This window comes from Chinchilla lanigera, unplaced genomic scaffold (genome assembly GCF_000276665.1).
Source record: "Chinchilla lanigera isolate Chin_1 unplaced genomic scaffold, ChiLan1.0 scaffold00125, whole genome shotgun sequence".
In the NCBI taxonomy this organism is placed as follows: domain Eukaryota; kingdom Metazoa; phylum Chordata; class Mammalia; order Rodentia; family Chinchillidae; genus Chinchilla; species Chinchilla lanigera.
Genome location: NW_004955526.1, coordinates 689,488 through 702,844, shown reverse-complemented (window position 1 = coordinate 702,844; position 13,357 = coordinate 689,488). Strand labels below are relative to the sequence as shown.

Sequence of the window (13,357 nt, the reverse complement as noted above, 5' to 3'; positions counted from 1 at the left end):
AATATCACCCTTTACCTGCTACTCAGACCACCTGGTCTTTAAATCCCAGGTGTTCCCAGCCAAGTCACTTGATTGAAATTTGATCCTTGCAGCTACACTCACAGTGGGGATTCAGTACTTTCTTTATGTAAATAATGACTTTTTTCCTTTATCTAAACTGTAATTATACTTTAATTTCCTTCCTCATCATTATATCTATGTTTAGATTCTCTTATTCTTTTAATAAGCAGGTGGTTTTATTATTTTTAGTTAAGTTTATTAGTACAATTTAGGTATACATAATGATAGGATTCATTATAGGGAATCTGTACCTGTATATGGTATATCTGGATTCCTCTTTCTTTTTCATTCCCCTCCCCTCCCTTAAAACCCTCTCCCCCTCGCCATTCACATAGCTTTGTTTTCATTTTATTTTCTTTCCTCATTTTTTCTTTCCCTTCTTCCCATTTACTTTTCCTTGTGAGCAGTTTCTATTTCATGATATTTATTGTACATTTTAGTTCTTATTTAATTATCAGTTTCTCACAGTGAGATAATGTGATATTTTCATTTGTGTCTTGTTTGTTTTTTGTCTTTTCTTCGGGTACCAGGAATCAAACTCACGACCTTGCGCTTGCCAGGCAGACACTTTGCCGCTGAGCTAAATCCCCAGCCCCTACATGTGTGTCTTATTTATTTCTCTAACGATTATGGTCTCAAGATCCATCCATTTAGTTATAAATGTATCAGTTTTCTCCTTTATGGCTGAATAATATTTTATTACATAAAAAAGACAAATCTTTTTATCCATTTATTGTTTGATGGACATTTGGTTTGCTTCCAAGATTTAGCTATTACAAACTGTGCTGCCATATGCCATCCCTCCCCTACAAGCTTGGGAGCCTGGCAGAGGCCCAGACAGCATCAGAGGCCTGGGGGCCACTCTCCCCACCCCTGTTGAGCTGAGCTGAACCTCGGACACTCAGGAACACCAGTGAGTTGGTGCCACCCCTCCCCTACGAGCTTGGGAGCCAGGCAAAGGCCTGGACAACTTCAGCGGCCAGGGTGGCCACTACCTGCCATTTCATACCCCTTGGAGGTGAGCTGAAACTTGGACAACTTTGGAAACACCTATGAGCTGGCCCCGCATCTGCCCTGCAAACTTGGGAGCCAAATGGAGCCCCAGACAACTTCTGGGGCATTGGGTGCCACTCCCTGCCCCCACCTTGCACCCTCAGGGGAGGTAAACTGAACTTCAGACAGCTTCAGGGGCCTCAGGGACTGTGCCCTCACACCCACCCACTGGCATGGGAACCAGGCTGGGTCCCAGGCAGTGTCTGGAGCCTTGGTGACCACACCCTGCCCACTACTACACCCCAGTAGAAACAAAGCTGAAACCTGGACAGCTTTGGGAACCCCTGAGTGGGAGCCAAGCTGAGTGTGGACAGCTGTAGGATAGCACCCTGCCCACACACACCATCAAGGCAGCCACACTGAGCACTGGGGTTCTTTGGGTCCCTTACTCACCAATCTGACATCAATCTGGGAGTGAGGCTGAGCTCCAGGGAACCTCTGGATCTCTGAAAATGACAAAACAAAGGAGCAAAATGCAACTGCAGACCTCCACCCCACCCAGAACAAATCCAGGAGACATAAACACAGAAGAGCTTGGAAGTTGTACACCTGATATTTCTGAAATGATAGCAGCTGAAGTAAAGAAACAACTCCATCAAGCCATAGAAGACATCAGATCAGAAATAATCTGAGGTAAAAAAAAAAAAAAAATGACAATAATGAAAGAATTGCTTAGCACATCTAAATAAGACATAGAAAAGAAAATAGAGGAGCACAGTAAATTAATGGAAACCTTCAATGAACAATATAGGAAAGAACTGGAATGCATGAAACAGATTCAAACAGATATCCAGGAAATTAAAACTTCCATTGAAAGCTGGCAAAACCGCTTGAACAAAGCTGAAGATATACTTTCAGACCTTGAAGACAGCATTGCTCTGAATGATCATAAAAGGATCTCTTAAAAATAACAAGAAACCGGGGCTGGGGATTTAGCTCAGCGGCAAAAGCGCCTCCCTGGCAAGCGCAAGGTCGTGAGTTTGGTTCCCAGTACTGGAGAAAACCCAAAAAAAAAAAAAAAAAAAAAAAAAAAACACGAAACCAAGAAATAATAATTCAACAGCTGCAAAAGAAGCAAAGAAAAATAATGTAAGATTAATGGGTATCAATGAAACAGCAGGTGTCAGCACAAATGACATAAAAAGACTATTTGTAGAAGTAATAGCAGAAAATTTCCCAAACATAGAAAAAGAATTGGACATTCAGGTAAGTGAAGCATACAGAACTCCAACTTCAAGCCACAACCAAAATAAATCTACACACAGATATATAGTGATCAAGATCCCAGAAAGTCAGCAAAAGAACAGAATATTAAAAGCTGTTAGAGAAAAGAAGCAGATTGCCTATAAAGGAAAGCCCACCAGAATCACAGCAGATTTCTCAACATAAACCATCTAGTCAAGAAGAGCTTGGAGTGAAATAAATCAAGTCCTGAAAGAAAACAACTTCCAACCCAGATTGATGGACCTTGCAAAACTATCCTTCAAAATTAATGGAGAAATAAAATATTTCCATGTAAAGATCAACTGAAGAACTTCATGAGCACCAAACCACCCCTACAAAGAGTATTAAAATATATTTCAGAAAGAGATAAAAAGACCACAAGTTCAAGAACAACAAAGGAAATTAACCACTAAGCAGAGCAAGCATTTAAACAGAGAGAAACAAGAGGAACCAACAGCAAGAAAAAAACATGACAAAGATAAGTCAATACATATGAGTTATAACCATCAATGTAAATGGTCTTATTTCACCAATCAAAAGAAGCAGACTGGCAGAGTGGATCAAGAAACAAAATCCAACAATATGCTGTATACAAGAAATTCCTTTAACTCAAAAGGAAATTCATAGACTGAATATCAAAGGTTGGATAATAATACTCCATGCAACATGTACCCAGAAAAAAGCAGGTGTAGCTATTCTGTCTGCAGACAATGGGAACTTCAAACCAAGAACACTTAAAAGGGATAAAGAAGGTCAGTAAATACTTGTGAGGGGAAAACTTCCAGAGGAAGAGGTAACAATCATAAACATCTATGCACCAAATGCAGGAGCACACAACTATATAACAAATTTTAACAGACATGAAAAATGAAATAAGCAGTAACACAATCATAACAGGGGACTTTAATACCCCACTGTAAAAAAAAGATCGATCAACTAGACAAAAAATTAGCAAAGAAATAACAGAGCAAAACCAAACCTATGAACAAATTGACTTAGACCTTTACAGAGTGTTCCACCCAACAATATCAGAATACACATTCTCCTCAGCTGCACATGGGACATACTCTAAAATAGACCATATACTAGCACATAGAACAAGCTTAAGGAAATGCAAAGGAATTGAAATTATCTTATGCACACTATCGGACCACAGTGCAATGAAAATGGAAATTATTGACAAAAGAAATTGCAAAAACTCCATAAACACATGGAAAACAAATAACACTCTCCTAATCAACCAATGGATCACAGATGAAATTAAAGAAGAAATTAAACAATATTTACAGTCAAACAAAAATGCAGATACAACTTACAGGAACCTGTGGGATACAATCAAAGTGGTCCTCAGAGGGAAATGTACAGTGGTGAATTCCCACATCAGGAAAACAGAACGAGCACAAAAAAGCAATCTTGTGCATCAGCTCAAGCTTTTAGAAGAAGAAGACCAAGTCAATCCCAAAGCCCAAAGAAGGCAGGAAATTATAAAGATCAGAGCAGAAATTAATGCAAAGGAGACTAAGAAAACAAGATCAAGAAGTAACGAATCAAATAGTTGGTTCTTGAAAGAATAAATAAAATTGATAAACCCCTAGCCAACTTATTAAAAAAAGGAAAGAAAAAAACTAAAATTCACTCAATAAGTAATGAAAGGAATAATATCACTACAGATCCTGTAGAAAGGTGACTTAGACACCACAAGTTAACCAGACTCCAAAATCACCTCATAGATTTTCCACAACCCTGAAGCAACATCAATTCTTAAGTTAAAAAGATCTGGTAAAGTGTTTCTAGCATGTCTTGTTTATAGATTTTATCTGCACTGGTATACTGCTAAGGTATCAACTGACACTTTTTTATTCAAGTTTTCCCCACCATTCAGAAAGCAGCAAGAGTTTCTTCTCAGCCCAGCCTTCACAGGAACATGTTCTATACCAGAGAAGAAAGAAAATTCTTGATTTTGTGTTCTGGAATAGACTCCAGACTCACAGTAGAAAAATAATCTCAAATGCTGCTTTAGTTCTCTAGAGCGTCCATTACAAAATAGCACAGGTTTGTGGCTTAAATAACAAAAAGATATTTCTTGTGGTTTTGGAGCTAGATCAAGATGTCTGCAGATTCGGTTTCTTCTGAGGCCTGTCTCATCTTGCAGATGGCATTTTGCACTGCATGCTCAAATGTTTCCTTCTGTCTCCTCCTGTGGCCTCTTCCTGTGCATCTCTGTGGTATCTTTGCAGGTCCACATTTTCTCTTCTGAGAACACTAGTCATACTGGATTCAGCCCCCCATTAACCCTCATTTTAACCAGACCACCTCTTCAAAGACTGTATCTCCAAGTACAATCCCATTCTGAAATACATATGGTTACAGTTTTAACATATGAATTTCAGAGGGAGACAATTCAGCCGATAACATTTGGTGAAGTTCTGGACTTCTGACGTCTCTTTTTGTGCCAAGAGCAGACCTAGACCAGACCTAGAGACCAGAAAATGAAGTTTTTTGTTGCTGTTAAGAAATTTAAAGATTACAAAAGACATCACGTGCAAAATTTACTAATGCAGATCCACTGCCATCTAAAGGCCTCCCACAGTATTACAAATCAAATTTTGTTTCTGTTTATCAGACCAGTTGATTTTTAAGTACTATAGAGATTAATTTTTAGGCATTTGTATATTTTCAAATCAACTAAACAAATGTTACCGTTACCCTTTAAACAAATTATATGGGCAAGAGAATATATGTACTATGGCAGGTTATGTGAAATTGAACATTCCAATGTTTATGGAGAATTTTAAAAAGTACTCTTTAAATTCTTTCCAAAATAATAGTCTGCTGGACATGGTGGTACACACCTGTAATCCTAACACTTGGGAGGCTGGGCGAGAGGATTGCTGCTAGTTTGAAGCCAGCCTGGACTACATAGCAAGACACTGTCTCAAAAAAAAAGGGGGTTTGACAAATGTGTGCAGTAAAATTCAGTATTATAAGCCACAAAAAGCCACTGAGTGAGTTATTTTAGCATCTAAAACTTAAGCTAACTGATCATAAAATTATTTAGCTAATAAATACACATCTAAGATAAAAAGTTGCTATATTATAGTAATGCTTTTATTAAAAGGTACATCTGTTATTATAATGAAATTCAAATCTAGAAATCAATAATATTATAACTTATTTCTGAATGATTCTAAATTATTGTATAACTCTGTAGTTATAAAACTCAGTCAATGGAATACTAAAAATTACTAAGCTTCACAGCATGGTATTAATATTACATATAAGTAAAGGTACTAAATTTGAAAAAGTAAACAAATTAGATAAGCCAAAGTTCTATCCTTTGGGCATCTCTCAATGGCAAATATTGCTACATTTAACACATCAGTGTGGATTAGAGCCAGATGTCATTATTGGTTGTCTTGGTCTAATCATGCTAACACACCACAGACTGAGCGATTTCAAACAACAATAAAAATTTTGTCCCAGTTTGGGAGGCTGGAAGGTGAGAATCCAGGTGTCCTCAGAGGTGGCAGATAGCCTCTCTCCTGGGCTTGCAGACAGCTGTGCGCTCACTGTGGACTCACGCAGTCTTTCCTTGGTGCTTGCAGTCTCTGATGTCTCTTCTTCCTCTTACAAGGCACTAATCATATCCAATAAGAGCCCCACCCTTACAACCTTATTTAACCTGATTATCTCCCTAAAGAACCTATTTCCAAACATTGAGAGTAAGATCTTCTATGTACCAAATACAGAATACCAAATACACACAATTGGTAGAGACACAATTCACTCTATAGTACTAATATACTCGTATCACTCAAAGAAATTAATTTGTGTCTGAGTAGAAGATTGAACTTATCATTCACAACAAAAAAGATGAGGCACTTTGTAAAAGGATAGAAAAAGACTAATGTGCAGGGTAAACACTTCTGTTTGAAAATACGCCTTTTGAAACAAAGTACATGTTAGTATTTACACTCAGATTGTGCAGGGAATAGGGCATGGAGGGGAACACATCAATGTGAGGCAGAAGTTGGAGAAGAGTGGACAGGAAAAGTTCCGTGGGGCTCACAGTGAGTATGATCCTCCCCAGGGACAGTACTGGACAATTTACAAAATTCTCCTACCAAGTGTGAGGTGGAGTCCAGCACATGAAGACTACAAGAAATGTAACAGTTGCTATTCAGCAAGTAGTTAAAAAGACTGTGGATGAATACATGTAGCACTCCAGTCCACATGATTTACAAGGACCACGAGGTTACAAATCAATATGTCTTTTCCTTGGAGTGACCACCCCCCAGAAAAGAATTTCCAATCCCCAATTCAGCACCTGGGGGATGGGGTGTGGAAGGAAGTTTTTTGCTAAGCCATCAAGAAACAAACCTTTTTTAGTCACACTTGTCCTCATGCCATCAATGTTCTAGTACCTTCATCTCACTAAGAGAATCTCAAAGTACCTCCTCCCAAAATCAAATATCCTCCAAGGAGACTGTGGCCTTCCATGTGTGGTCCATCTGGGAGTATGATTTTGGCAAGAACTCCATGACAGAGGGTAAAGATGAACCCAAGGTCAGTGCTCCCCCAGCAAATAGTAAGGAAGTGGTTGCTGGGCTCTGACCAGTGAACAGCTCAGTCTTCTTGAGGGTTCTTTCCTGTTCCTGTTCCAGAGATTCGTTTGGGGCTTTCAAGGGTTATGGCAGAACAAGTTATCAGTTTATTCCAATATCATTAGGTACTGTAAGTGTCACACCCGAATTCTTTATCTATTGTGCTAAATTAATCCGTTGGTCTATTAGCCTCTTAAATTAGTATTTGTGTGGGTTGTGTAATTCCTAATCAATTACATTTTCGTTATGTAATGACTATTGATTTTTTGTTACCATCAAAGTGTTTCTTTACATTTAAAACAGACGCAGATAATAACTTTTTTCTTTTAAATGAGGAGCTATATAGTAAAATATTAAACTAGCTGTTCACATCCGGAGGCTTGCTGAGAGAATGAGGCGCCTTTTGGCATCCACCGCATGTAAGGGATGAACTCTGCATCTAAGAGCACACCGGTTACACACAGTCCAGACAGAATTCAGCAAACTGTCAAGGTATTTTCTGCTCTTTCACCCTTCAAACCTCTGGTTTCTCTGATATGAGAAACCCAAGTTATAAATAAAGAGAAAAGAAAAGAAGTAGAAAGATCTTCCTTCAAGGGGAGGAGGAGAGGACGCGGAGGAGAGGGTGGTGAAGGAGTCGGATGTGTTGCTTAAGGTCAGGGCGGCACACAAGGGGCGGAAACGCTGTGCACTGCAAACATGGACTAAGAAAATTTTTTTTTAAATCTTGTGCAGTAACTGTTTTCTTCTGTACTATGCTCTGTATACTAATGAAGGTTTTGATGCCTTTTCACAGAAAAATTCTTTACGACAGGAAATATGGCTGGGAAATAACCAAGATCAGTTCCCTTAATTAGTATCATCTTCAGAGCAGTCCTGGGGTGTCCAGCTGTTCGCTAACGCACTTCAGGGGATGAAACGATAAAACGTGGGCCTCTCATGTATGAATTAGGAGACCATGGGATACAAACGAAGCTTTGATCCTACGCACCCTCAGAATCCACGCAGGCGAGATCTACCAAACTGGGCTGCGCGAGGGACGCATTAGCGGTACTTCCTCCACGCAGGCATACAGGGTGCGGTTACACCTGGGTCTCCCAGGTTGCGCGAAGCCGCGGTGCAAAGCGTTCGGGTGGGTTCCGTGTAAACCTGCACGGGTACCAGCCTGGCACCCACTGGCCGGCAAGCCGCACAGCACGTCAGCCCCGCCGCGGTCCGCACGCAGATTCGGAGGGGGCGGGGAGAACGTCGCGGCGGGGGGCGGGGCCATCAGGGGGCGGGACTTCAGGCCCCGCCCCGCCCTGCGCGTCCGGTCGGATCTCGCCCGGAGCGTCCCTGCGCCCTCCTCACACGCTCCTCGGCTGTGCCGGCCGGTGCCGCGCGTGGCCATGACTCAGCACTTCTCGCTGGCCGCCTGCGACGTGGTTGGCTTCGACCTGGACCACACTCTGTGTCGTTACAATCTGCCCGAGAGCGCCCCGGTGAGTGGCGCACAGCGTCAGCTCCATGGCGGCCGCCGGAGGAGCCTCCGCGGGGCCCCGCGCGCGTGCGCAGAGCTCCGCCTCCGCCCGCCGGGCGGAAGTGCGCGGACCCGCTGCTCGGCTGCCGCGCGGGAGCCCCCGGCCCACCTTGCGTGCGCCGCTGCCCGAGAGCCCGAGGAAGACGGAGGGTGCACGTCAGGGCCTAGGGACGGCTTTTAAGGCGGAGGAAGGGTGGCCGCGGAGAGCTGCTAGTGGCTTCACAGGGGCCGGCCTTGGGACCTCTTTGCACGCCCTTTCAGGCTCCAACCAGTTGTGGATGCCGCCGCCTGGTCTGGGATTTGGAGTTTTCGTGGTTGCGTTTGACCCTTTGCCATGTGCAAGCCCCTGCTTGTCGGGTTTTAAGCACACACCAAGTTTAAACATTGCATTGAGGAAGAGACTAGTGTGTTTGGCTGAAAATGCCAGTGAGATCTTAGCTCAGATTTTGCCTTTGCAGTGAGAATAAAATAAACATTTATTGCGTGCCCAGTAAGTGCTCCCTGCATTTTGAACATACTCTAATCCTAACAGCTTTCTGAGCCTCACTGAACCCTTCGGGTAGGGAGGGTGGAGTGCTAGAGCAGACCTGTGCTCCCAGAAAATTGGCTGCCTGCCCCAGTTTCTTTGGTTTCACAGGAAACTAATTGTGAAAAATTAACAGGCTGTTACAGTGAAAATGTAAGCATCCGGGGGCTTGGGATTTAGCTCAGCGGCAAAGCTCCTGCCTGGCAAGCGCAAGGTCGTGAGTTCGGTTCCCGGTACCGGAGAAAAAACCAAAAAAAAAAAGAAAGTAAGCATCCAAAAAGTTGATTGTGGGTGCCACAGCCAGGGACAGGACTTCAGCCAGACAGCCTAGCTCAGGCCCCAGCTCAAGTTACTTAACCCGTGTCCTTTCTCAGTTTCTGTAAAATAGAGCTAATAATTGAGTTTACCTCAATGTTGCAAGGATTAAGTGGACAATAGTTATGTAATACTTAGAGCAGTGAAACAATGCCCAGCAGAATCGAGTGTTTTGCTTTCATGGTTTCCACGCAGTCGATTTGGAACCCTAACCACTCGGGGGTAGAATGTAGGCCAGTGGGGCAGACAGCGGTCAGGCTGCTTAGCCATGTCAGTTCTCTGGTCAGTTTAGGTCCTCCAGGGTACACCACAAGTGGCTCCCTGAATTTCTTGTGTTTTCTGTGCACAAATATTTAAAAATAGTGTGTTTTTCCTGCTGTACTTTTCTGCCTTCCAATTATACAGGCCTGGTTTGCTAAATCTGGTGAAGAGAACACTTTTATTACTTGATCTTTTGCCATTCCTTCCTGTATGTTTTTGACTCATATTTTCCTTCCTGTTGTGCCTTTCAAATCCCCCCTATCCGGCTCACATTTTGGTGCACTTCCTGTGTACCCACTTTTATTTTCAGGGAATGTTGTTAAAGTACTGTCACGTTAAGAGCCAATTTCGTGCATGTGTGAGCATAAAATTTCAGACTGTAAGATCCTCAAAGACAAGGTACTCTTGACTACAAGCCTGAATAAAAGTGATGTTGAGAGATTGAAAACATCAATCCAGTGAATTCTGTCTCGTGTTCGGTGCAGCAGTCTTTTATTAAGACCCATGGTGTGCTGAGCACCGAGACAGAGCAGGGGATAAAGTGAGGAACACAGCCGGTGCTCAGTATGCAGCCGGTGCTCAGTATGCAGTGAGAGGCAGCCTGGTGGTATAACGGGAAGGTTGTCAGAAGTTAGTTCGGTCCACTGGGGAGAGCGTGGTTCATGCTGCTGCCTGTATAGAGAGGGCCTGTGCCCTGCCTCACAGAGACTTCTTCCTGTGTCCTGCAAGTCTCGTCTTCAATACTGTTCCCTTTGGGATGCCAGCTCCAGCCCATCTTACCCCCAACATTTACCCGTTTACCTCAGTCCCGCCTTCATTTGCCATGGAACCCAGAAGTTAGTTCGGTCCACTGGGGAGAGCGTGGTTCATGCTGCTGCCTGTATAGAGAGGGCCTGTGCCCTGCCTCACAGAGACTTCTTCCTGTGTCCTGCAAGTCTCGTCTTCAATACTGTTCCCTTTGGGATGCCAGCTCCAGCCCATCTTACCCCCAACATTTACCCGTTTACCTCAGTCCCGCCTTCATTTGCCATGGAACCTAACTTCTAGCACTTCCCACATGGCTTTCACGCTTCCAGTTTGTTAGAATCTTAGTGGAGGATGGCCACAGTTTACTTTTGTACTGTGCCTAGCCTAGTGCTACACACTGGGCTCAATAGATATGTGTAGAACTGGATAAGTAATAAACATTTTAATAAATGGCTATGACAGAGGGACTGCATAAGCATTCTGCTTACATGACTCGATTTAATCTTCACCCTGGAGGTGGGTGTTATTACCACAGTCAGTATGTGGAGATGAGAGCCTCGAGGCACAGAAAGGTTCCCTGACAAGGGTGTCTGGCTGCAGGTTTCTGACTTTCGCTGCTGTGCTGTTCACATAATACTAAGCACAGAATGCCCAGGAGCAGGTCCACAGAGGGGAGTTGGCAGGTGAGGAAGTATGGAAGTGTTTTTCAGGCAGAGAAAACACAACAAAGGCAAAGACCTAGCAAGGAGCAAGAGCTGCTTGCTGAGTGCTGTTCAGGGTGTGGAGAGCGCAGGGAAGATTCTGGTAGAGTCACTGTGGGGTCCATTGCATGATGGAGAGCTGCAGGTGCCTCCCCCTTGGGTCTCATAGGCATTTAACAAGTGCAGAGTGTCCTGAAAACATGGGTGCAGTCTCCTGGGGCCTCAGGAAAAGTGTGTCAGGTGAAGAGAGGACAGATGACAGCCATGTTGTCCCAGGATTCTAGACCCGGGGTCTGATACCAGTCAGTTTACCTATGTGTGAAGCAGAGTAGGTGCGTTGCAGCCAGGAGGGTATGTGACCTTTCTAAAGGAGCAGCCAGACTTGACTGATACTCACCAGTCCTTCGAGGGCTTGTAACTCCTTTTTAGTGAGCCAGAAATCAGACTTTACTTGAGAAGTTCTTCAATTTTATAGCTTACCTTATTTTCTAAAGCAGCAGGATTATAGAGTCGCTAGATTTAGTATAGAAAAATATAGAATACTCAGTTAAAAATCCAATTTCAAATTACTGAAGTGTTTTTAGTGTATGTGTGACCCAAATATTGTGTGGGATATGCTTGTCCAAAAAAAAGAAAAACTTTTGCTGAAAATCAGATTTCTCTAGGTGTTCTTTCTTTGGCAACAGTAAGTGGGGGAACAGACATAATGTGTGGGCTGACCATGACCCACAAAACACCATTTGTAACCACTGTGAAATGTGCATTAGGTGCATGAGATAGAAAGAAAGGAAGCGGCAGCTCAGAGTAGAGGAGGAAGTGGTGGAGGATCCTCTGCCAGGAGGCTGCCGGCATGCCTGACATACTCTCAGGACAAACTGCACAACCCAAAATCTTAGGACAGTGATGGCAAACCTTTTAGAGCTTTCAGTGGTAACAAACACATGCCACAGGTTCACCACCCCTGCCTTCAGACTAGAATAAGGGTTTAAAGGAACAGACTCCTCTGCTGCTTTCAAAATTGCTTGTCTCTGCTTCTTCTTGTACATTGGTCCTGTTCCCCCAAAAAAAGTGTCTTCCCAGGGGTAAGGAACACAAGTGTGGAAGCCTCTCTTGGCAGCCCTAATGGATAAGATCCCTGTCTCTCAGGAAGGAATCTAATTATTCCTTAGAGCAGTGGGGGTGAGCCAATGCATTCATACCACAGTGGGCATGTAGAGCCCTCTCTGTTGGTACACGAGCCAGGTTGCCCCAACATCACCTCAGCAGCCAAGCATCAGATAACTTCGCACATAGGGGCCATACGAATGCTCAGAGAGGAGTAGCATCACCAGGCAATGACATCATGAGCAGTTTGGGCACTTGGTCTTAATCATCGGGGTGAAAAATTCCACTTGTCCACGAGTGTAAAGTGCCGTGAGTACAGGTGAGACCGATGGTGTGCAGTAGGTGGCCAGTGAAAGCCAACTGGTTCAGGAAATGTGAGCAGGGAAAATGTTGGAGCTTGAAATAGGCAGTGGTGGGAGCTTGTATGCCATGGAGATGTGCAAATGCTCTGAGTCAGAGTGGTATTTTGACTAGCACATGACTGATGGTAATAGCAGATACTATTATCCATACCCCAGGCAGTGCTCTAAAACTTTACATCTGTTAACCCTATTGTGGGAAGGGTCCTCTGGTTCCAGGCTCTTGTCCCATTTAAAGAATCATCCAGAGACAACCAGTATACACAAAAGTTTCATTTTTTGAAGATAAAAAAAGGAAAAAATGAAAGTGAGAAAGAAGAGAGAAAAGAAGAGAAAATATGCCCTGCATAGGGTGGATCACTGGAAGAGTAGGAAGACGATGTGAGGAGGCCCAATGGCTGCCATCTTTTTTACCCTCCTCTGACTCAGATCCAGGCTTTGGCAAGCTGTTCTGCTGTGTGATTTGACAGCTCTCCATGACTGACAGGCCCTGCTTTACTGTCCATCCTCTTTCCCAGTTCTGTGCAAGTGACAGGTCCCATCTGATTGCCAGCCTCCTTGCCATGCCCTAATCTCCTACCCAACTCACAGGTACATCTCCCAGATGGAGTATAAACATCACCACCTAGCCAGGCCTTCCCCAGTCCTTTTCTGCATCATACCCTTTCCCCCACCCTCATAACCTATGTGCTGTCCCAACCTGTCATAGGTTAGCATTTGCAGAAGGTCGAACTGTTCAGTTCATACTTTTGGGTGCTGACCCTCCTGCCTCAGGTCTGAGGGCATCTGATGCTTTTTTAAGCCACCCTTCCAATTTCAAGGGAAGTTATATCTATGTGGGCTGTCATCCACTTTTTTGTCCAGTTTTTGTCCAGTTTTTGTCC

At 43.6% G+C, this 13,357-nt stretch overlaps 1 protein-coding gene across 1 annotated transcript in view; it reads left to right on the top strand.

Moving 5' to 3' along the window:
- Window positions 1-7,889: 7,889 nt before the first annotated feature.
- Window positions 7,890-13,357, top strand: part of LOC106146281 (5'-nucleotidase domain-containing protein 1-like) — a 15,210-nt gene continuing 9,742 nt past the window's right edge. The window contains exon 1 of the mRNA XM_013507370.1: window positions 7,890-8,422. Within this exon, the coding sequence (XP_013362824.1) occupies window positions 8,330-8,422 (93 nt within the window). The 5' untranslated portion in view covers window positions 7,890-8,329. The remainder of the gene's footprint in view (window positions 8,423-13,357) is intronic.